Source organism: Engraulis encrasicolus, chromosome 2, assembly GCF_034702125.1.
Source record: "Engraulis encrasicolus isolate BLACKSEA-1 chromosome 2, IST_EnEncr_1.0, whole genome shotgun sequence".
Classification (NCBI taxonomy): domain Eukaryota; kingdom Metazoa; phylum Chordata; class Actinopteri; order Clupeiformes; family Engraulidae; genus Engraulis; species Engraulis encrasicolus.
The window spans coordinates 40,650,996-40,676,819 of NC_085858.1; the positions used below are offsets into that span (position 1 = coordinate 40,650,996).

The following is a 25,824-nucleotide window of genomic DNA, read 5'->3' on the forward strand; positions in this document are numbered from 1 at the left end:
TGAAGGTCTGAGGACCGAAACGTTTGCACCCCCACTTGGTAGCACTTTATTTTATTTTGTATTTAAGTTGATGAATTAAATCACCTTTCCTGCATCGGCCACTCTTGGTGTGCGAGTTCTCTTCTTCCTCCTGTGTTCCACTGAAATAAGAACATGAGCAGTGTCCAAACCTGCGAAGCCATTCTACATTCTACAATGTAGTCTCCTGACCTGACAGGAAAGAGAATCCATATGCAGCTGTAACCTACTAGTCAACACAACAGTTCAGCATGGAGGCACAGCACGATACCGCTGAGCTAAGGGTCCAGACCAATACCTCAGCACTGTGCTACAAGTACGAGGCTTCAGGAGGGAGGTTTGCTAACTGCTGAACTCTGCTACAGTAGTTGGGATCCGTTCCACAGCCTCCTGACATTCTTGTAGTTTCAGGACAAACCACTGACCTCTATATCTATCATTGGGACAAACGGTACAGGCAGTCTTACCCAAGCAGGCCTATTAGAATCGAGTTTTCTCCATTGACATGAGAACATAATGTGGTCTCCCAACCTGCGAGGACAGAGAACCCAGAGCCATATGTTTTAATATGCAGCCTCCTGACCTGAGGCATTGCTATGTTTTAATATGCAGCCTCCTGACCTGACAGGGATCTGACATTGAGGACAGAAACCGTCTGGGATCTCCCAATGAGACAGCCAGTATATAGGTGCATACACACAGAGGTCAGTGTGTGTGTACGCGCATGTATGCGTGCATGTGTGATGTGTTTGAGTGTGGTAGACACACAGAAGTCAGTGTGTGTGTGTGTGTGTGTGTGTGTGTGTGTGTGTGTGTGTGTGTGTGTGTGTGTGTGTGTGTGTGTGTGTGTGTGTGTGTGTGTGTGTGTGTGTGTGTGTGTGTGTGTGTGTATGTCTGTGTGTTTGGGTGTGCTAGAGTACAGTGTCTGCGGTCAGGATTATTGCCAAGGGGTTAACCCACCAGCATCACTAAGCAGGTTAGACTACACTTGGCAGAACAATGACACAGAGAGGGAGGGGGGAGAGATGGAGGGATGTATACAGAGAGGTAGAAGAGGGAGGGAGAGGGGGAGAGAGAGAGAGTGGGAGGGAGAGGGGGGAGGGAGAGGGGGAGAAAAAGAGAGGGGGGCAGAGAGAGGGAGAGGGAGGGAGGGAGAGGGGGAAGAAAGAAAGAGGCAGGGAGTGGGGGGGGAGAAAGAGAGGGAGGGAGGGAGAGATTGAGAGGGGGAGAGAAAAACACAGGCAGAGAGAGGGGGAGAGTGGGATGGAGATGGGGAGAGAAAAAGAGAGAGGGGTATAGGGAGAGGGGGAAGAGAGAGCAAAAAGGAGGAGAGAAAGGGGAGAGAGAGGGATGGATAAAAGTTATGTGGAGAGACGATATGTAGATGAGGGAGATAGAGGAGTGGAGGGGAGATGAGAGGAGAGAGGGGGATAGAGGAGAGGAGAGGAGAGAGAGAGAGAGATGGAGAATGGGATGAGAGAGAAAGGGAAAGACAGGGAGCAGAGATTAATTTGGATTAATGAAGAGAGATCATCCCTTAGTGATGGGGGGATAAGGACAAATTCAGGCCGAGGGCACAGAACTGAAAAACACACACAGACGCACACATACACACACACACACGCACACACACTCACACGCACACACACACACACACACACACACACACACACACACACACACACACACACACACACACACACACACACTCACACGCACACACACACACAGACGCACACAGACGCACACACACACACAGTACAGTACAAACATGCATGCACAATGACACGCATGCACGCACGCAAACAAATACACACAATAACAGAAACACACAATGATACAGAAGCAAGCTCACGCACACACACAATGACAAACACACAATGGCACACACACACCCACACACACACACACACACACACACACACACACACACACACACACACACACACACACACACACACGCACGCACGCACACACACAAAAGTCATGATATAGACTTAAAATTCTGTGTTTTTGTGCTATTTAAGTGTTTTGTCTCATATATATGATTATTTTGCATAAGTGACAAAGCCTACTTTTTGCGTTTTTACCGCGACTGGTGTGACAGTTGGAGCCATGGTGGACAGATTTGGTCGGGGCCCGAGGCAATTGCGTAGGTTTGCCTCATGGAAAGTCTGCCTCTGCACACACACACACACACACACACACACACACACACACACACACACACACACACACGCACGCACACATACACACACACACACACACTCACACACACACAATGACAAACACACAATGGCACACACAATGGCACCAGGGCTGGACTGGCCATCTGGCGTACCGGGCAAATCCCGGTGGGCCCTCGCGCGCGTCTCTCGAAATAATAATAAAAATATATATCAATTATTTTTTATTGTCTGCACCCGTAAAAAATGACACATCGGCGTCCATTGGATGCTTCTTCTGATGCACATTGGGCTAGTCCAATGACACACTTCGGTTCTCTAAGGCCCGCCCCTCCCTACAGACAGACCCCCACTTGACAAAACTAACCATCACCTCATAGTAGTTGATGACCACCTGGCTTAAAACTCTGGTGGACGATAGGACGCAAAATGGAGAAAGAAGACTGGCTACATGACAAGCGCAAGAAAAGATAACTCATACCCTAAATTGGACGCGGCAAAATATGCTAAAATCACCGACAAGTTGTTTAAAACTAAAAACATAGCTCGAGCTAATGTGGTTCGGCCCGTCGGAGATGGGGATTGGGGAACCACTGCTGGACGGCTCGATAGGTTGGGACACTGGGGTGCGAGCGGACAGGTGGTGCTGGATAATGAAGAGGAGGAGGAGGTGTAGGTGTAGTAGTCTAGAGGATATGTCGAAAAGATGTTCACTTCCGGAAGAAAGCACGAAAATTGGTATATAGAGGGTTTTGGGGATGCTGATTCCAATTAGAAGCGGCTCCACGCTCGGAAACGAAGGGATCTACTTCAAAAACACGAAATCCAAGATGGCCGCCATCGCAAAAACCTGTATTTGTTTTGAGCCATAACTTTGGATCTGGTTGTTATATGAGCATGATCTTGGTGTCAAAATGTAGGTTTTGTGGCCCAATGCTTTCATTTAAAGGCAATATAAGCCTTTAACTAAAGATATGACAAAGATATAGGGTGCAACAATTGCAGCAATCACATTTACGCATTTGTGTGAACTGTGCTGATTTAAGAAAGCGAGGCATGATGATTTATGTTAGGCTTGGTGTATCCTATTCTAAGGTACTAGGGATTTGTAAGTATGTATTCATGTTCCTGGACTCAAATACAGTGTTGCCAATTTGGCGACTTTGTTGCTAGATTTAGTGACTTTTGGACCTGGCGACAAAAAAAAACACATTTGGCGACTTTTTGGTGAATCTGGCTACTTTGAAAAACTCTTCATTTAAGTGACAAAATCATTGTTTTTCAACATAACTGCAGTTCTGCGTAGCCGTGCACACATCTTTTCTAGAGATTTGCGCTGCATGCGTGATGCTGTGACGTCATACGTAACGTCATCTGGCGACTTCTAGCGACTTTTCAGAGAGCCAATAGCGACTTCTGCTGAATTTGTTTTGGCAACACTGCTCAAATAAGCCTTTACATCTTGCATGTTTCAACACATTCAAACACAAAGCGTGTCCTGCATGTCCTGTGTGATATACCCCCGCAGGGAATAAAAGTACTGATCTGAATGTACGCATCATGGGATATCATTCAACTTGATTTGTTCAGCTATACACAAATATGGCTGCATAAAGCCGATGTGATATTTAGCACCCAACTTGCAACTTTGAGTTTATGAATTTAGGATCATGAGTATCAACTTTTTTTCAATCAAGCCATATTCTGTTCACTCATAAAATCACAAAAAAAGTTATTTCTGGGAGAAAATAAATCAATAATAATAATAATAATAAGACTGCATCTCCGGAGAGACAATGGTATTAGTATGCTTGCGGCTTATGCACACACACACACACACACACACACACACACACACAGAGCTGTTGTATACACACACAGAAACACGAGGGAAAGAGATAGAGGTCTGAGTGTGTGTGTGTGTGTGTGTGTGTGTGTGTGTGTTTGTCTGTCTGTGCGAGAGAGAGAGAGAGAGAGAGAGAGAGAGAGAGAGAGAGAGAGAGAGAGAGAGAGAGAGAGAGAGAGGTGTGTGTGTGTGTGTGTGTGTGTGTGTGTGTGTGTGTGTGTGTGTGTGTGAGAGACAGAGAGGGAGAGGTGTGTGTGTGTGTGTGTGTGTGTGTGTGTGTGTGTGTGTGTGTGTGTGTGTGTGTGTGTGTGTGTGTGTGTGTGTGTGTGTGTGCATGTATGGATATGCTTCAGGTGCCTTTCAGCAATGGGTGGGTAGGGAGAGGTAAGGGTGGGATTCGAACCTGCAACCCTCTGACAGACCAACACCCTACCCAGTAGGCCACTGCCACTTACTGTATAGAGTGGCCACAGCAGCATATTAGGCCACGGTTGCCCAGGTGACAGCAGAGGTCTAAAGTTCTACAAGGCTGCATGTGTGTGTGTGTGTGTGTGTGTGTGTGTGTGTGTGTGTGTGTGTGTGTGTGTGTGTGTGTGTGTGTGTGTGTGTGTGTGTGTGTGTGTGTGTGTCTTCACACAGTTTGTATTCAAAGCTAAGACCTCTCTGACAATGCCTTTACCTAGTTGATACCTGGTTAAAAACCCCAGGACAGGTCACCTCTCACTCTAACTGCCACAGTTTGTGACATAATCTTGACCATTCTACCATGCATTTCAATGAGGGGGAAAACAGAGAGAAAACTGAGGAAAAACCAGTCTGGTGAACAAATGAAAGGGGGTAGGCCAGCGAAAAATACACCACCCTGGGCCCTTTTCGAGCCGTTCGTTTTGGCACTAGAACCGTTTCTCTATCTCGAACGCTGCAACGATTCAAAGCCGCCACACTAATGAATGGCGATTCCCATAGGCCGAGGTGAATGGAAAAATGTAGAATAATAATAAACTCTTGATGAACAATTAGTATGCTTTCCCGCAAGCATACTAAATAAACTGTTGGAGAACAATTAGTATGCTTGCAGAGGCCTTTGGCAAGCATACTAAATAATACTATAGGACTATTTCATACATGGTAGACACAATCATCTGCTGTTATGAGGACATCTCTGTCATCTGGGAACTGTCCATTTGTTACCAGTGTAGTTATCTGCATTTGCCAGAAATGCCTGCCAATCTGGTAACAAATGAACAGTTCCCAGATTTGGACTATGCTACCAAAGATGCAGTTTCCAAAGATATATTCCAACTAGAGGTGAAGTGCAGCTGTACTAGTACAAATAGACCTGCCAGATCTCGGTGCAAGTGCATGGAGGCAGAGTTAAAGTGCACACGTCTGTGCAAGTGCACATGCAATTTCTAAGACTGACCACTGACTGTTTTTGCATCTGTTATAGTTAGGGACTGTTCGTAATTTACCGGGGGGGGGGGGGGGGGGGGAGGGCTGGCGCGTAGGGGGGGGAGGGCCATGATGAAAAAAATGAGGTGGAGGGGAGGGCCATGGCAAAAAAAATCGGAGTTAGGGGGAGGGCCATGGGGAAAAAAACGAATTTATTCTATTTTATTTTCATTTATTTTTTTAAATAATAATAAAAAATGCTCTGAAACACATCGCTTTGCTATGCAAGGTCCCGGGTGCATAGGCCTACTTTAGCACTGAAGCATGTATCTGTAGTCAAAAAACTAACAGGTGCAGCTACTGTAGCCTAGTTTGCCCGCGCTGACTCTCTTTCACTGTAGGATTGCTAGTGCTACGAAGGAACATTGAGTATCATAGAAAATGCCCGTGAGCATCAAACTAGCTGAGGTGTAATAGGCCTATGGGCTAAACACTTTGGGAAGTTTTGACAATGAATTGGATGGGCATTTCCAGAGGAATTTTGGAGAGGTGTTGTAGTCAACTGGTGGTCACAGCTTCTGGTAAGTCATGATTTTATTTATTGGCACCGCCGTGTGCTTTACATCTGTATTCAATGGTCGCATAGCACCGCCGAGAGAGACGTTTGTTTTGTTCAGCTTGTGGTGTCAAGGTAGTAATAAAAGTGGTATTAACAGCGATATGTTGGCTTGGGCATGCACATACACGGTCTTAAACCCATTGGAGGAGCTAACTTGTTGTGAGGAGAAGTCTCATCACTTTGGTGATCAAAAACAGACCAACTAAGCAAGGAATTAGGTGAATTTAAAGTGCGACGGAAGAAGGGAATGTCACCAAAATTGTGCATCGTGTCAGGTAAGAAGTGACTTGTGTTTCTTGCGGTGGAGATTGGATTCGTAGTAGCACATTGGTAGGCTAGGTCTTGCCTATTGCTGGTGAAGTCTATCTTAGCCTCGGAGTTGGCTATGGAGTGAATCGCACAACCGATGGTGTGCGTGGCTTGTCTATGCATAACTGTTGCCAAAGTTGACCGCGGTGTGAAATGGCTGTGCTATTGTTAGATGTTTTGGACTTTTGTAGTGGTGGCGATTTGTTCCTTTTGCCTCTTGCTGCTGATTTGACCACCGTTTAGCGGCACCTTTTAGTGCGTCTTGAATATGGCCAACACCAAATGCAAACCGCTTTCACACTCTCCCTGTATCAATAGCCAGCAATGGCACCAGCTGCTTTGGCGCTTAACCTACTTCTCTCGCCGATCACAGCACAAACTCTTTGTCCGTCAGAGTGTAATCACATTCGGGAAGCAGTAGGCCTATCTATGCCTGTCTGTGTGTGCGTGCGTGCTTTTGTGCGCGGGCGGGGAGACAAGGCAGGGGTCCTGATCGTATGCATCTTGAGATACACAGTCGCAATTGCAAGAAAATCTAAATTGTTTGAAAGCCCGGTCACCTCTCACAAGTGCATCGCATAGCCTAGTCATGCATTTCTACTAATTTCACACATTGTAGAGACTGCCCATGGAGAAGAGAGAAACTGTCACGGCAGCGCGATTTGCTCTTGAACACGCCGTCACCTCCACATTAGGTGCGCGTTTCCCTTCCACAAGAAGAACTTAATAATTTTGAAGTGAAATGTTAAACAAAAAAAAGGTAAAATCTAGTCATCCTTGGTTAGGCTACATAAAACATGAAGAAGTTAGTCAGATGGGATTCGCCATTCTTCATCCTAAAATTGATTAGAATGCAGGAAATTGCATCTAAAAAAAAAACATTTTTTTTGGGAGAGGACTCCCAGACCCTCCGCTGACCACAGCACCCCCTGGTCAAAATGAGTTCCCGCGTCCCTGCAATGTGTCTTGGTGACAGTGGAGTTAAAAGGCATCCCATGCAGCCGCAGTGGTAGATTCTAGCGGCTTCTCATAGGTATCCACTGATATCGATAGCACATAATAGTGCAGACAACCGCCCTTGATGTAGGCTACTCTGACTTTTGTCATGATGGTTGTTCATCTACCAATTTTACATATTACATTTTTGTACCTGTAGGGGGAGGGCCATGGGAAAACAAAATTGAAGTGGGGGGAGGGCCATGGGGAAAAAATTGAGGTGGAGGGGGGGGCCATGATTTTTTTTTTTGACCGGACTTCCAGCGCACCAGCCCTCCCCCCCCGGTAAATAACGTACAGTCCCTTATTGTAGAGTGGATTATAAATTGTTAGCCCTATGGTCTTCTGTTTGCTTTTTGAATGCAGGAAAAATGATGTTCCCCATAGTATTCATCATCATCATCATCATCATCATCATCATCATCATCATTATTATTATTATTATTGATTTACTTTCTTCCAGATATGAAGTTTTTAAGTTGTGAATAAAATGATGGACTGACTGAAAAAAAGCTGGAACTCATGATCCTAAATTCATAAACTCAAAGATGCAAGTTGGGTGCTAAATATCACATAGGTTTTATGCAGCCATATTTGTGTATAGGTATCCTAAGTATCTGTGTGCTTCAGGGATATTCTGAACAAATCAAATTAAGTGATAACCCAGGCTTTATTTACAATAACTTGTAACAATAACTTATGTTTCATTGCAACTTTGAGGGCATTTCCACCTTTTATCTTAAAAAAGCCCGGATTTAGCTGTCCATTGGCTAAAAGTGTGTTTATTACATAGTGTGTAGTTAATCTGGTAACCAAATACTTAGCTCACCGGTTTCTCCTCTTCATGCTGAATCCATACATATCTCATATGTTAAATTTGGTTTAACTAATCAAAAGTAATAACAGTTTATATATTTTAGAGCGCCCCCCGCAGGCCATTTTGTTATCTGTGTGTTTGACACTCGAACTCAAATTGTTCTATAGACCCTAAACTTCAACTTGGAAGTGGAAACAAAACTTTAACACCAATTTGAAATGACTGAGCCTAATACGACCCCACTAAAAGGATCTACAAGTATAAAAATATAGCTATCGCAATTGCGGCCATCTTCAATTTCTCCACTTTGAGGTGAATCCTTAATATTTTGAAGCTCAAATGGCTTACTGATGACTTCAGCGATAACCAAAACCTACAATTAGTCGTCAAGATCAATATTCTAGTGCTTGTTCATCCAAAGTTGTGGATAACTATAAATTTGGCCATCGGAGATGTCGGCCATCTTGGATTTCTCGATTTTCAGTGTGGTACCTAGGTTTTGCAAAGCTAAATGGCTCATAAATTAATTCAGCAATCCCAAGAACCCACATTTAGTCGCAGAGGTCAGGATTATATGACATATGCAACCTAAGTAATGAAGAATTGTTAATTTGGCGGCCATCTTGGATTTGTCCATTTTGAGGGTGATCCCTTGATTTTTGAGCTTGGAGCCGCTTCTTATCGTAATCAGCATACCTGAAAACCTTTAAATACAAATTTTCATGCTTTCTTCCGGAAGTGAACATCTTTGCCAAAAATCCTGACATATCCTCTAGACTATAGGAGAGGGTTCGAGCAGGGGAAGAAAAGATGAGGAGACGGGAGACGAGACGTGACTCAGGGATATTGAGGTTAGTCTTCACCCCAGCACACCCTCTAGCTAGCTAATGCAGAGTAGCCAACTCTGGCTACCCCTATTACCCATACCGTCTGGTGATAGCTATGCGCTGCTTGTTTCGTTTCCTTTCCTGAGACCAAGTTGTCATCCTGACTTAATCAAATCACTCACAAACATGTACTCATTTTGATGCCTTTCCCTGCCCTTGTCTTGTAATGGTGTAATGCCAGCACAGAAATCTTTCATTTGTCTTGTCACAAGGCCGTGACGTGTGCTGTGTGTTAGTTATGCATCGTGCCCTGTCCTCTACTCCAGATCTAGCTGGCTTCGGCGTTTTTCCGCATGAAACTTAAGTTGTCGTCCCTCTTCACTCGCTCAAATCAGTAACAAACTTGTAGATTTATTTTCATGAACTTCTTGTAGCCATTTCTTTTAATGTGTCGGCTGTCACACGGACGATATGTGTACTGTGTCTTGTAATTGCATGTTAATTACGGCGCAATGGTGCATCCCCGCCCTTGATACACCTAACGAAGACCAGACTGCATGGTCGAAACGTTGTGTTAATAAACCTGGAGCAGCAACAATGTGCGGACCTTCCTTCTTTTCACGCATCCCCGCCCTTTCCCTTCCTCAAATCATACATTATCTTTTTTACTCTTCTGCTTGTCACCGTGTTGTGCAACTACGATCAAAATGCATTTTTGTGATCTTTCCGCTAATGTCATGTCACGTCATTATCAAGACATCTGGTTTTATCTTGACTATTATCAGCCTCTTGGATGATAAGACGCCGACCAGCCGTACCGAATCGCTATACGCGCTCACTTCACACTTGACCGGGCGTATTACAGAAACTTCCTATCTTGAAAATCGTATCTTATCTGTCTAGTTACCGCGGCAACGGCACTTTAGGACCGAATTTAGGAAAAGCGTATTACAGAACAGCGTTTCCTAAGTTGTTTTGCGCATCCTATCTTAAGTTAAGAAAGGGGTATTACAGAAGCATCCTAACTTCGAAAAATCCTAAATAATTGGTCCTAACTTTAGGACAGCCACCCAGCTGTCCTAATTCCAGTTATCCATTGATTTGTTAGCCAAAATTTAGCTGGTGTTCATCACCATTTACCCACGCTCAGCTTGCTGTTTCAGCCAGAGCTAACAGTGAAGTCTATCTGGGAAAACAACGCAATTGTGAACGGATGAAATGTTAATTAAATTAGGCTATATTGACTGACCCAAACGATGTGTGAAGTGAAGAGTTGATGATAAATATACCCGACTTCGATGTGAAGTCCGATATCAACTTCATGGGTCAGCCAAGTCGGCTAATTGTCATTTATTTATAGCCTATACATGCTGGTCATACAAAGACACAGTGGCGGAACAATTGCACATAGGGCCCCAGGGCAAGACACTTACAGGGCCCCCATATACAGCTTGCCAAGCTCACAATAGGGCCCCCACCATCAATCCAGAAGGGCCCTGGGACCAGAAGGGCCCTGGGCCCAGGGGCAAGTACCCTGCTAACCCTCCCTATAGCTCCGCCCCTGCAAAGACATTTCATGAAATTACGTCTTAACTGTTTTGCGTGCATTCGCTAGGAAAAACAAAGCATTGGGATGAAAATATGGAAAATGGGAAGCACTTTATTGGGACTGAAACCAATGCATTTGGTCAACTTGAGGTTGCAGGCAGCGAGAGTGACCTAATTTTGTCCTCACAGATGTTGCTGTATTATAAAGCCGTTCGGTGGAACGTCACTAATAAGTGCGTTATTTAAAAGTAATGAGCTTAAAAAGTTTAGCGAAATATTTACGTCCTCTTCCTCTCTGGTTTAGTATCACGCAGACCGCGAGATGCAGCAGCAGTCAAATCTGTGTATTCTAGCTTGCGTCGCACTACTGTTGCTAGGTAGCGGTGCATTTGTTGTCAGGTAACAGACATAAAAAGTAGATCGTAGATGTTTAGATCGCTACTTTAGGATTCCTAACTCAAGATAAGATAGGATTTCCAAAGATAAGATAAGAATCCTAAATTAAGTTAGGATTTGTTTCTGTAATACCAAACTGGAAAAAATCTTATCTCAAGTCAAAAGTTAAGATAGGACGACTGAAGATAGGAAGTTTTCTGTAATACGCCCCCTGCTGTGAACGCTCTAGCTATTTGTGTTGTTGGCATTTCAGTGTGTAGGCTATGTTGGAAGTCTAAGCGATACGACTTGGTTTTGCTGTGGTGAAAAAATGGCGAGTGTCCGAAAAAAAAACCCACTTGTCAGACGTTGACAATCTGAGCCTCTTTTGAAGAGTCTCAAGCTGCATTACGTTCATGCCTAGCAACTTTTGGTTTTGGGGCCCGTTGGGAAAGGGGGGCATGTTGTCAACATGCCATTTAGTAAGCAGGCTCACTGACTGTATGAACTGGAGCAATTTGAAGCGGAAGTATAAAAACATTCAACCTAGGAAATTATTATTTTTACGTGATTTTATTATTATTATTAGATTTGGTGTGTGTGTGTGTGTGTGTGTGCATGTTAGTGAAATATTGCTTTGAAAGTCCACCTGGGAAACTCCCATTGTGACACTCCACTCTTAATGTGTTTGGGTCTGTGGGACCCATTTTCAGTTTTTGCTTAAGGAAAATGGTATGGATACTTTTTTTATATTGAGATTCACTGGCCAGGGCTCATAATCAGGAAAATAAAGTTAGTTGTCCTCCTCTCTCTATCTCCTACAGTCAAACATAGGCTACTCAGAACTTCAGAAGCAGTATGAAGGGAACATGGTGCACAGCAGCTTTTTTCTTCCTTTCAGCCCAGGTCCAGTGGGCAAGAATATCTTCTGTGTAACAAAAACATGACTACCATATAAAGGCCTATACATTATACATACATTATATGTCTGTATATATACGCCGAGACAATGTCATCATATACCGATACCGATATACCGATAGAGGCACTGGGCCCTCAGGAGTCAAAAATTGCCCGGGCCCTTTTCAGATCCCAGTCCAGCCCTGAATGGCACACACACACACACACACACACACACACACACACACACACACACACACACACACACACACACACACACACACACGGACAAAGATTCCAAGTGGCACAGCAAAGCAGTGGATATGTCCGGTGCTGAATTATATGTATTTGTGTGGATTGCATTGCGCAGCGCATGCACACACACACACACACACACACACACACACACACACACACACACACACACACACACACACACACACACGGACAAAGATTCCAAGTGGCACAGCAAAGCAGTGGATATTTCCAGTGCTGAATTCTATGTATTTGTGTAGATTGCATTGCGCAGCGCATGCACACATACAAGCACACACACACACACACACACACACACACACACACACACTGTACAATCACACTTGTGTGATGAGAAGGACAAGAGGTCAGCCGATTGCATAATGTTTTTAATTACTCCCAACTCCTAATCTGACTATATTATACTCTACTCTCTCTCAGGCCAGTGCGGTGGGCCAACAGGGATTTGCACCCCAGTAATGCATGTGTCTCGCGTGTCTGTAGCGTGTGTGTAGCGTGTGTGTGTGTGTGTGTGTGTGTGTGTGTGTGTGTGTGTGTGTGTGTGTGTGATGTGATGTGATGTGGCAGACCTCTTTAGGTCATTAGTGGAATGAGTTTTCCCACACACAGCTGTTGCAGCACTGCTGACAGAACAGGTACACACACACACACACACACACACACACACACACACACACACACACACACACACACACACACACTCACTAATGGATCTTTATATGGCAAAGTAAATTGCTGTTGTCTAAATATCTGAAATAATGATGTGAAAATCATTTCATTATTAAACCTTTATTTTCATTACAATTTAAAAGCTCTTAGGAGAGTCATGGATAGAGGAGTAGATGGGCGTTTTTAATAGAGCAGTCTGAAGTTACATAAACAATTATACAATTATATACTGTGCAATTTATGTAAACACACACACACACACACACACACACACACACACACACACACACACACACACACACACGCTCCTCTGATCTCAGCATCTACTCTATTGGTGTCGTTTGTGTAACTGCTACAGCACTGATTCCCAAACTGGGGGTCGGGGGCCTAGTGGTGTTTCTCATAGTGTGGTCCGCAACAGAGCTCAGGTGGTCCGTGACAGGATTTCCAAGATGAGCTAGTAGGCTACATTTGTAACATAATTACAAAGCTAAACATGGCTTATTTTCACCACAATAAAACAGACTTGTAATGTGAAGAATAACAAGTAAGGGGTCTTACACACCAAGGCGGTAAAGCGTCGCGGAACGGCCACGTTTTTTACCGGCGTCGGTGAAAATACATCGAAACCTATCTGTCCTTACACACCAACCGGCGGTAGTCGGGCGTCAGCGGCGCGGGAGCCGGCTCCGCGCCGCGCTGCATTTGGAAAATAGAACTCGAGCGTATTTTTCACGCCGGCGACCGGCGGTGTCTCATTCAAATGAATGGCAAAGTAGCATGCTAGCTTTGGCTGTGGCTAGGGTTTTGAATAGGACTGGCCGCGCACGCCGACGCTGTCAGTGTGCAAGGCAGAGAAAAGCACGCCGGTCAAAACTAAGCAGAAAGACCGCGTCCGTCCTGCGACCGTTCCGTTCCGCCTTGGTATGTTTTGGCCCTAATAGTAAGGTCGCCATATTCCGTCCACTTCACTGATCACTTCACTGAAAACGTGATAATATCACTATTTCAAATACTATTTAATTATGCTATCGTATATTTTTGGATAGTGGCAACTGTGTAGATGAGGTAATGAGCAATATTAGCTAACATTGGTAGCCCTTTCTATCGTAATTTGGCGACAACGTCCAGCATGTCCACAATCTAGTTTCAGCACAATTCACCGGCGAAAGGCTCCCAATTCCGCCCGCTTGATTTCAGGTCACGTCGGTATTTCCGTTACTGTTTATTATGCCTTCATGGCATTTTGCTGATTTCGTTCACACTTGTAGTCCTGGCTTCACCGATGCAGGAACTGTGATTAGTTTGGTCGTTACTGTGGAAACTGTTGAATAATTTTGGTCCTAAAGCGAAACAGGGAAGCGGCCAGGGCGAGTTTTTAGCCAGAATGTTGTCGTGAAATTAAAGTTCCATGCTGCTGTTACGACACCCTTCATTACAATGCTGTTTATGGCCGTTTGACTCGGTTTTAAATATCATCACCGTTTCAAATTGTAAGCATAAAACTCCGTATCATGTCGATATCCATTCCTGACTTAAATAGTGGATACATAAGTAACTATCATCACTTATAAGTAGGCGGGCGGAATTGGGAGATGGGCGGAATTAGGCGACTTGGCTATAAGTGATCTGCATCAAAATTAGCAGTGTCAAATAAGCACCCCTCAACGGTCAATTCAGTTGAACATTATTGGGGGGACCAAGTGGTCCTTGGTCTGAAAAAGTTTGAGAAACACTGCACTAGGGGGGGTCACAAACAGAATGGACTTTTTGTTTAAAAAAAACGTGGGAAAACACAAGTTAATAGTTAATGTACCGGTAACATAACTCCATAAATTAGTAACAGTAATCACTTATAAAGCCAGTGCATGTTTTTTTCATGTGAATATCAAATTATAATTCAACAATATTGACGGACAAATAATGTAACTTGGAATGTGGAGGGGTGACGGTCGTGAAAATGTTCTTAGTAGCAAGAAGTGGCATAAAAAGAAAAGAAACTGTTTACAGAGCGTTAAGTTCTAACTGTGTGTGTGTGTGTGTGTGTGTGTGTGTGTGTGTGTGTGTGTGTGTGTGTGTGTGTGTGTGTGTGTGTGTGTGTGTGCCACAGGTAGGTCTATTCCCATTTATCTGTATTGTGTTGCATGTGTGTGAATTCAGGACACTAGGGGATTTCCTCTCGCTCCTCCCCTCTCCTCTCCTCCCCTCTCCTCTCCTCTCCTCTCCTCTCCTCTCCTCTCCTCCCCTCTTCTCTCCTCTCCTCTCCTCATCTCAGATCATCTCATCGGCGATCGCACTGCAGTTCTCTTGATGGAGCTGTGGAGTGATTACAACACACACACACACACACACACACACACACACACACACACACACACACACACACACACACACACACACACACGCGCGCACACACACACACACACACACACACACTGCTGCTGCTGCTGCTGTGTCAGTCTGTACACCGTGCTCCACTTCTGAACGCTGTCTATTTATTTATTTGTGCGTTTTCCTTTGTTTATGTATTGTGTTCGACTCCTGACCCGCCAGTCCTCTCTCCCCCATCCTCCTTCATGACTGAGTTACCCTGAGCATGAGTTACCCTGAGCACCGTCTCGCCGCACTAACGCCTTGGGGTGACATTGAGGGCTGCCCCCTTGCACGGGTGAGGCATGAATGCAATTTCGTTGTGTGCGGTGTGCAGTGTTCACTTGTGTGCTGTGGAGTGCTGAGTCACAATGACAATGGGAGCTGGAGTTTGGAGCTACCACATCACGTGCCACACATGCTTACAGCACTACTGTGCTTGAGCTGCCCCAGTCATGGGCTTGAGTCAATGGCGAGTGTGTGTACTTAACCCTGTGCTAATGCAGGCCTACTTAACCCCTTAAGGCGCGGCTTTATAAATTCATTGTTACCAGTATGGTAATGACCAAGTCGTTGTGCATTACTAAAGGGCCTGTGTTGTGTCATAGTATTGTAGTGCTATGGTAGTTACATTTCAATGTCTATTACAGCGTGCCACTGGAGGTACGGCGCGCATTAAGGGGCTACTATAAAAAAAACACTAACCCTACTTAGTATCTGTGCTTGTTGTTCTGTATACCCTGCGCACTTTGTATCTGCTAGTGATATCGACTATGATTATGCCCTTGATTATAAGTGACTTTGGTTAAAAAAGTGTCTTTGAAATACAATGTAATGTAAATTTAATTTAAGCCCAACTGGGAAACTCCAACTCCCATTGTCATTGTGACACAGCACACCACAGCACACAAGTGTTCACTGCACACAACGGAATTGCATTTATGCCTCACCCGTGCAAGGGGGCAGCCCCCAATGTGATGTAACTCCTTACTCTTATCTCTAATATCACTTTTTTACATTACACTACACTAAGCTGATGTTTTTTATCCAAAGCGACTTTTTATCAGTAGCCTAGAGGATATTGGTTACAGTCACTGGAGCATTGTGGGGTGGTTAGGTGCCTTGCTCAAGGGGGACTTCAGCCATGGAGTGAGAGAAGGAGTGGAAGGGTGGGATTCGAACCGGCAACCCCCTGATGTAAAGTGTACACCAAGCACTCAAGGGAACTAGTGAGCATGAAGTCCATGACATTCTGCCCAAAACGTCATTTAATTACTGTACTAAAGTAAGAGAAACATTGTGCCGTGGACCTTATTTTCAGTTTTCATGTGACTTTGCTAGTCCTGTAATCGTTTTGTCATGGATGTGCGTGTTTTTGTTTAGTAACTTACAGCTAATGGTTGCAACTTACATGGTTGATTTGACAATATGAACCCGGGTGCATACCTGTAGGGTAACAATGGCTAGCAGACGGGTGAAAATAGCAACAATGGCTATTCACATCCGGGTGCAAATAGCAACATGGACCATTCACATTCGGGTGCAAATGGCAATGTTCATATGATCAAATGCAATTGATAACTAATTCTGTTTCTCTTTTTTCATATTGCTATAGTGTTTCTAGGAACCCAACTTGTAAGAACAACAGAGCAATGGTCAAGCCCCAATTGCCTCAAGCATTGAAGAAAGGTGTCCTGCTTTGTTTATTTTCATGAACTTACCGCTAATCATTGCACCACAAGATGGTTGATTTGACTATTCACACCCTGGTGCAAATAGCAACAATTTCTATTCACATCCGGGTGCAAACAACAATGGCTATTCACACCCAAGTTGAAATAGCAACAATGACTATTCACATCCGAGTGCAAATAGCAACAATGACTATTCACACCCGGGTGCATATAGCAACAATGACTATTCACATCCGAGTGCAAATAGCAACAATGGCTATTCACACCCGGATGCAAATAGCAACAATGACTATTCACACCCACCCGGGTGCAAATAGCAACAATGGCTATTCACTCCTAGGTGCAAAGAGCAACAATGCACATAGCAACAATGAGTATTCACACCCGGGTGCAAATGGCAACGACTATTCACATCTGGGTGCAAATAGTAACAATTGCTATTCACACCCGGGTACAAATAGAAACGACTATTCACATCTGGGTGCAAATAGCAAAAATGACAATTCACACCCGGGTGGAAATAGCAACAATGGCTATTCACACACCGGTGGAAATAGCAACAATACACATAGTTGGTCAAATGTTTGCAACTGTCTAGGCTGCATCACTTGCACTGTTTGTGAGTATAGTGTCTCTAGCAGTGCTTGAAGTGTGTGTGTGTGGGGGGGGACGGACGGACGGACGGACTCAGGGGAACCCAGTTCCCCTTTCTCCTACTTCTCATCATCAGCGTTCCGGCAGAACTCATCCCATGCGTGGGGGGACAAAAAAAATCAACAAGACAGTATGGTTGTGTTTCTTAGTTCTCATTTGTTTTTACTCAAGCTGTCCACACACTATTCTGTTAAACACAAGATATATTGTTATTCAAAATTAATATTCCAGAGTCTTTGTGAGAACACATCTGTTCAAACAACAAATACTGTAACAACAACAACAGAAAGCATTTTAAAGCAAGTTTTTCAAAATGTGTGGAGGCAATAGACCTATAAAAACACGACTTGTAGATTTGGTACCGATGAGACTGTCAGAAAATCAGGGTTCCTGCACTTCTTTTAAGATGGTATTTTCAGATGATTGGGGTTCCTGCACCTCTTTTTTTCCACTTCCAGCACTGGTCTTTAGGCTGCATCACATGCACTGTGTGTGTTACAGTAATAAAGTCTTGTCTCGTCACACGCTGTGTCTTTGAGATAAAGCCTCTCCTCTTAACTAAGATTAGAAATGTTTTTTAGGAGTTTATGTGTGTTTGTGTGTGTGTGTGTGTGTGTGTGTGTGTGTGTGTGATTTTATCTGGAGCTGAGTACTGTGCGTGTGTGTGTGTGAGACAGGGGATGGGCACTCTCCAAAAAATCTTGCCATGAGACACACATACACACACACACACACACACACACACACACACACACACACACACACACACACACACACACACACACACACACACACACGCACACACACACACACACCCTGGCCTAAGCCATCTGTTGTCAAGAGCGTCCCAGTTGGGATTATAAATGCAGATTGGGGCAGTTTTGGGGAAATGGCGGATTATGCCGACATGTTTTGGGGGAAAGGCCAGATTATCAGATATGTTGTGAGTGTGCGTGTGCGTGTGCTTGTGCGTGTGCTTGTGCATGTGTGTGTGTGTTTGTGTGCGTGTGTATGTGCGTGTGTGCGCTTGCATGTCTGTGTGTCTGTTTTTTTTAAGGGAAAGGGCAGATTATCAAACATGTTTTTGGATCCAAAGCATCATGTCATTCATAATAAATGGGTGATGTCATCAGATTTCTCCTCCGATGTGTCCTCTGTGCCCTCGGTCCAGCCTCAGGACGGGTGACACAGCATTTAGAGGTGCACTGTGCAATATTGTTAGTAGTTTTCCCCCTTTTATGCTGCCCATTGACAAATGTTACGTTTTGTCACCAATACTTACCACCTTCATCAAATTCTACAGTAAGTATTAATTTATGTCTGGAAAAATTGCACTATTGTGTGAAAAAGGTAGGCCTAATCTTCTCCACATCCGCCATTTTGAATTTCCAGAAATAGCACTTTTGTCTGCAAAACATAGTCTACTGTACTTTGGTCATATTAGTTTATTACTCTGTAAATATTCATGAAAAGATACAATTTGTCAATAGGCAGCACAGTTTTAAGGGGCAGCGTAGTTGCAATATCTACTCTGACCACTATCCTACATAGTGCACCTTTAACTCATTGGACACCAGCCATTTTAGAATCATACAACCCAATAGTGACAGAGTTGTATTTTCAGCAATTTGGGTATTTATTGAAGGCCCAAAGAAAAATGAATTCTATGCCTAAGAAAACACAACTTTTATGTCAACACCACACCATTTAGGAACTGAACTGATGTGCTTACAGTTTTTCTCGATTGCCTCCACACAAGTTCTGGTACTTCACACACAATTCTCGGAACATCTCACCCATTTCCCAACTCCCCTAACCAATATCACTGAACACTAAACACAATTCCTTATTTACACTCACATTTCAGTTTTAAAACACACTCTTTTCAAACCACTACACACAATTTTCTGGATTACACACAATTTTCATGAAGAAAAACCCTGGTTGTCGCATTTAACACACTGCCATTCAAAATACTAAAATCAACTGCCACCCTATGTTCACTTCCTCATCAGATGGGCAAACTCTCTTCATACCGGTTTACAATCTGAAATCATCACCCCATAAGGACACACATTGCATGTGATATTGATGAAAACATGAGTGGATGCAGTGAGAAAACACATTTGTTTAGTTTTTGAACTCCAAAAGATGTTATACAAGAGATCACTGTCATGTGGTTACCCAATATTTTACAATACATTAGTACATTTTTAAAAATATGTAAAATATATTTTTTGCCACACATTTGTGTACTCCGAGTCTAAAAACAATATTTCAGTATTTTACTACAGAAAAATACCCTCTTTAGTGAGTAGAACAGTGAAGAAAATAAGTTTCTACTGTGTGTCAAGTTGAGTGTAGAGTTTTACCTTGTGCATATTAGTGTTCAATGGTTCACATAAGAGTGTATTGAAATGACTTCTTGTGTGTGTCATTTGAGAACAAAATGAGGTTTTTAGAAGAGAGTACATTGTTTTGAGACAAGACGTGCATTTTTCAGAGGAAGTGAAGAGTTCTGCGCGTTGCGTGTGAGGTTTGGAGATTTGTGTGTAGAGTTCTGAGAATTCGAGAACTGATTCAGAAAATTGTGTGTAAGCAATCGAGAAAAACTGTAAATATCATTGATACTGTCTGAACGTTAAGATCCAAAATGACACACTTAAAGGTGCACTATGTAGGATTGTGGCCAGTAGGTATTGCAATATGCTGCTCATTGAAGCTGTGCTGCCTCACAAATTTAATCTTTTCATGAATATTTACTAAGTGATACATTACAGTATTTGCCTACTGCTTGAACACTATAGGCTGATGCTTAGACCAAAATAGCATATTGTTAAGTTATTGGTAACATAACTTAAACACAGTGTACCGTACCTTAAACAAAAGTTCTGCTTAACACTGTTGCAGCAATTCAGAAACACACGTTTTGCTTTATGCTACACACTTGCTCATGGTCACTGCACACTTTTTCCTTCATAAGACACTCCATTTAAAAATGAACACTCATCATATCATTGGGAAAACACATCCGCTAGAAAAACAAAACACACTGGATGTATGACAAGATTTAGGCACCGACAATAAAACACATGCTTTCAAAATTAACCACTATTCTGCCAGTTACAAAGTTGCATTCTTTATATTACATTGCACTTATTTTATTTTGCATTTATTTGTTTTACTTTGATGGCTACTTTGCTAAATTCACACCTTCCTACACTCAAACAAAACAACAAATAGCACAACGGTACTAAAGAGTAGAATATGGAGTGACATTGACTGACTCACGTTCTGTAAAACCTACCCTGATGGCAGGAGTAGCCTTTTATCTTCATCATCACATGTTAGGTATGAACATGATAGTTTGTAGAAATACACATAATAGTAGATGTCAGCTGCATATTGTGTCTGGAAATGTATTGCACTTCGTTACTTTACTGTAAGCAAACCTCATACCTCATACCCAAACAACAAAAGTATATAGACTATGTTTTTCATTACAGCATGTTGACATCAACCACATATTTATATCATATTTAGATGTTTGAAAATGTGTGAATATACGTAATAGGCTACACAAAAAAATGGTTCATACGGTAAGCTCACATACACACTGTTGTGTTAAGAGTGATGTACTGTTTAAGATATTTTGCTTCATTTTAATGTCCTGTACTGTAAGGTGCAGTTGTGTAATGTACAGTATTGAATTCTGGGGTCTTGTGAAGATGTACATTCTGTGAGTCTGAATAGACTAAAAAGAAAGACTGCTGTGTTTTGTATAAAGTAGACAACTGTTTTCACGTTGATCTAATTTGTTTTCTCATTTGGTGCTAATGTGTGTCTTTTGACATGAAAGTGAGGTTTTGACAAAAGATTGTTGAGTTTTTCTGGCAATGTTAAGGTTTTTATAGCAGAGTTTCATGTTGGCATATACAGTGCCTCCCAAAAGTCTACACACCCCTGTTCAAATTCCAGGTTTTTGTCATGTAAAAAAATGACTGAAAGACAAATAATTTCACAACTTTTCCCACTTAAATCTAAACTATTATCCTGCACAATGCAGTTGAAAAACAAACCCAAAGCTTTAAAGGGAAAGAATAGAAAATAAAAAACTTGAATTAACATGGTTGCATAAATATGCACACCCTTGAACTAATACCTTGTTGCAGCACCTTTCCTTTGATTACAGTACTCAGTCTTTTTTGAGTAAGACTCTATCAGCATGGCAAACGTTGATGTGACAATTTTTTCCACTTATCTTTGCAAAAGCACTCCAAATCTGACAGATTGCGAATGCATCTCATCTGCACAGTCCTTCTCAGATCGCCCAACAGATGTTCCGTGTCATACAGGTCTGAACTCTGTCTGGGCCATTCCAAAACCTCAATCTTATTCTAATGAAGCCATTTTTTGTTGATTTTTGGCATGTGTCTGAGGTAATTGTCGTTCTGAATGATTAAGTTCATCTGCATCATCATCTTTCTAACAGGGGGCAGAAGGTTTTGTGCCTCTACAATGGCCCCTGTGGAACTGTTCATAATTCCTGCCTCCCTGACTTAAGCCCCAGTTACAGCAGAAGAACAACAGTCACATAGCATGATACTGCCACCACCATGCTTCACTTTACGCATGGCGTTACCTTGGCAATGTAGTGTTGTTTTTGTGCCAAACATACCTCTTGGAATTATGTCCAAAATGTTCGACCTCGGTTTCACCTGACCATAACATATCTTCTCACATGCATTTGGGAGATTACAGAAGTATTTTTTGCTAGATTTACTCCACCAAGAGATTGAACTTGGTCATAATTCCAAAGGGTATATTTGGCACAAAACATCACCTCAATAACACCATACCTAACATGAAGTATGGTGGTGGCAGCATTGTTCTTTTGTGCTGCTTTTCTTCAATTGTAACTGGGGCCTTCATTATGGAGGAGAGAATTATGAAAATTTCCACAGGGGCCGTGGTAGTGGCACAAAACCTTCGGCCCCCTGGTAGAAAGGTGAAGATGCAGAGGAACTAATCTTTCAGAACGACAATTTCTCCAAGCACACGCCTAAGTCTACAAAAAGAATGGCTTCACCAGAATAATATTGAGGTTTTGGAATGGCCCAGACAAGCCAAAGGCGCTGAAACTAAGTATTAATTTAAGGGTGTGTATATTTATGCAACCATGTTAATTGAAGTTTTTTATTTTCTATTGTTTCCATTTAAAGCTTTATGCTTGTTTCTCAATTGCGTTGTACAGGTTAATAGTTTAGATTGAAGGTTGAAAAAGCTGTGAATTTATTTGTCTTTCGGTCATTTTTTTACATCACAAAAACCTGACATTTGAAGAGGGGTGTGCAGACTTTTTGAAGCCACTGTATGTGCAGGGTTTATCTCCAAGTGTTGAGAGTTTTTGGCTTGTGTGTAGAGTTTTGACTCTATGAGCCAAATTTAGCAAATTGTGTGCAAGCAGTAGGCAAAAACTGTAAATACATAGGCCTACTTCCAATTTGATGATATAGTATTTGTGAAAAATGTGACATTTACGAATGGACAGTATGAATCTCTTGTTCTCCTCTCCTCTCCTGTCCTTCCCGTCCTCTCTCTACTCTCCTCTCCTTTCTCCTCCTCTCCTCTCCTCTCCTCTCCTCTCCTCTCCTCTCCTCTCCTCTCCTCTCCTGTCCTCTCTCTCCTCCCCTCTCCTCTCCTCTACTGTCCTTCGTGTCCTCTCTCTTCTCTCCTCTCCTCTCCTCTCCTCTCCTCTCCTCTCCTCTCCTCTCCTCTCCTCTCTCTACTCTCCTCTCCTGTCCTCCCCGTCCTCTATCTCCTCCTCTCCTCTCCTCTCCTCTGCTATCCTTCCAGTCCTCTCTCTCCTCTCCTCCCCTCTCCTCTCCTCTTCTCTTCTCTTCTCTTCTCTTCTCTTCTCTTCTCTTCTCTTCTCTTCTCTCCTTCCCTTCCTCTCTCTCCTCATCTCTCTCCTCTCTTCTCCTGTCCTGTCCTTCCCATCCCTCCTCTCTCCTCCTTTCTCTTCTCTCCTCTTCTCTCCTCTCCTTCTCGTCCTCTCTCCACTCTCCTCTTCTCTTTCCTTCTCTCTCTCTTCTCATCTCCTCTCTCCTCATCTCTCCTCTTTTCCTTTCCTTTCCTTTCCTCCCCTCTCCTCTCCTCTCCTCTCCTCATCTCTTCTCTCTCCTCATCTCTCTACTCTCCTCTCGTCTCCTCTCCTCTTCTCTCTCCTCTTCTCTCTCCTCATCTCTCTCTTCTCTCCTCTTCTCTCTCCTCTCTTCTCCTCTCCTCTCCTCTCAGCTCCTCTCCTCCCCTCTCCTCTCCTCTCCTCTCCTCTGTTCTCCTCTCCTCCCCTCTCCTCTACTCTCCTCTCGTCTCCTCTCCTCCCCTTCTGTCCTCTCCTCTGATGTGTCATACACCTGATCAATGAGGATGTCTGCATTGTTGACATATCAAGATGGATCTCCAGGCACTTTCTAATGGTGTGTTACACGTAAGGAATCACACAGTAAAGTTTGAAACAACAACAAAGCTTAGATTTTATTGTGATACAGATATCACTCCAAACAAACACAGACATCATATGTCAATTACATTGCACATTTCACCTATAGGCCTATATATATAGATTTTTCCTCAAAGATGTTAGAAGACATATTTCACCCCTACGTACAGTATATTCACACCAGGGCTTAACGTTCTCACCAGCCACTGTAGTGGTTTTACAGTCACTAGCCACGTAGTCTTTCTGCCAGCAAGAGTTTTGTTGTCAGTTTTTTTTTCTTTAGAAAACAGTTGCATTTATGTAAATACAAACAAATGATGCAACTACTGTGCCGTGGCAACTACTGTGCAGTGTGGGGCACTAGTCTGCTATGTGGCCGACCTGGGTTCGATTCCGAAGCCCGGGTCATTTTTCGACCCCTCCCCGTCTCTCTCCCCATTCGCCTACTGTCCACCTCTCATACTGTCCTGTCATCAAGTTGAAAAAGACCAAAAACAAAAAAAATAAGTCTGTCAAAGTGGCTAGAGAGACTGAAATTGTTACTTGCCACAGTCAGGTTTTACCAGCATTTGGCTGCTTGGCCGGCGCTAATGTCAAACCCTGATTCACACAGATGCCCCTCCAAACATGGGACAAAACAAGGTCAACGGAAAACAGTCAGGAAGCTATAAAAATAATCATTATACTTGAGTCAGGTTTTAAAAAAAGAAATATTACTTCAGGTGTCACCCCGAAAGACCCAAATATCTATTTAGGTTTTAAAAAAAATTCCAATACTGTTAAGATTATAAAATAGTAATGTTATTAAGTGTTTGATGTTTGTTGTAGGTTACTTTGTACATATATTCATAATATTAATGTGTGCTTCTCATTCATAGCCCTGTGAATTCTCTCTCTCTCTCTCTCTCTCTCTCTCTCTCTCTCTCTCTCTCTCTCTCTCTCTCTCTCTCTCTCTCTCTCTCTCTCTGTGGTCATGAGGCTGCATCTCAGGCGTTAGACATCATGCGGACAAATTCTGAAAGACAAAAAAGAGCAAAAGGATAAGAATGAAATATTACTCATAACTATACATCACCACTATTTCAGTCACTAAAATTACTCATAATACAACACACATTCAGTCACTAAAGCACCCCACAACTATTTAACCATTTAATAAAGCCAAATCATTATAACTTTCACTACATTAGTTCATGGTCACCATAAAATTGCACAAAGCCTGTCTGACCCAGTTCTACTCTCTACTCAAGTTTTGTTTATTGATTTGTTTCTTTACATGCTGGTTTGTTTTTGAGTTTGAATGTTTGAGTATGTACCCTTGAAGTCTGTTTTCTTGTCTGTTTATGTGTTTGTGTATTTGTGCCTGTTCATGATTGTATATTTTTGTGTTTGTTTGTGTATTTGTATGTTTGTTTGTGTATTTGTGCTTGTTCATGTTTGTATATTTGCGTATTTGTGAGTTTGTTTGAGTATTTGTGTGTTGGCTTGTGTATTTGTGTGTTTGTTTGAGTATTTGTGTGTTATTGTGTATTTATGTATTTGAGTATTTATGTGTTTGTGAGTTTGTGTATTTGTGTGTTGGCTTGAGTATTTGTGTGTTTGTTTGTGTATTTGTGTGTTGGCTTGTGTATTTGTGTGTTTGTTTGAGTATTTGTGTGTTGGCTTGTGTATTGGTTTATTTGTGTGTTGGCTTGTGTATACTTTTGTGTTTGTTTGTGCATTTGTATGTTTGTTTGCGCATTTGTGCTTGTTCATGTTTGTATATTTGCGTATTTGTGTGTTTGTTTGAGTATTTATGTGTTTGTGTGTTTGTTTGTTTATCTCGT

At 42.8% G+C, this 25,824-nt stretch overlaps 1 protein-coding gene across 1 annotated transcript in view; it reads right to left on the reverse strand.

Moving 5' to 3' along the window:
* Nucleotides 1-24,984: 24,984 nt before the first annotated feature.
* The window catches only part of cabp5a (calcium binding protein 5a), a 5,551-nt gene continuing 4,711 nt past the window's right edge, over nucleotides 24,985-25,824 (reverse strand). Inside the window, exon 6 of the mRNA XM_063217995.1 lies at nucleotides 24,985-25,013. Coding sequence (XP_063074065.1) covers nucleotides 24,985-25,013 — 29 coding nt within the window. The remainder of the gene's footprint in view (nucleotides 25,014-25,824) is intronic.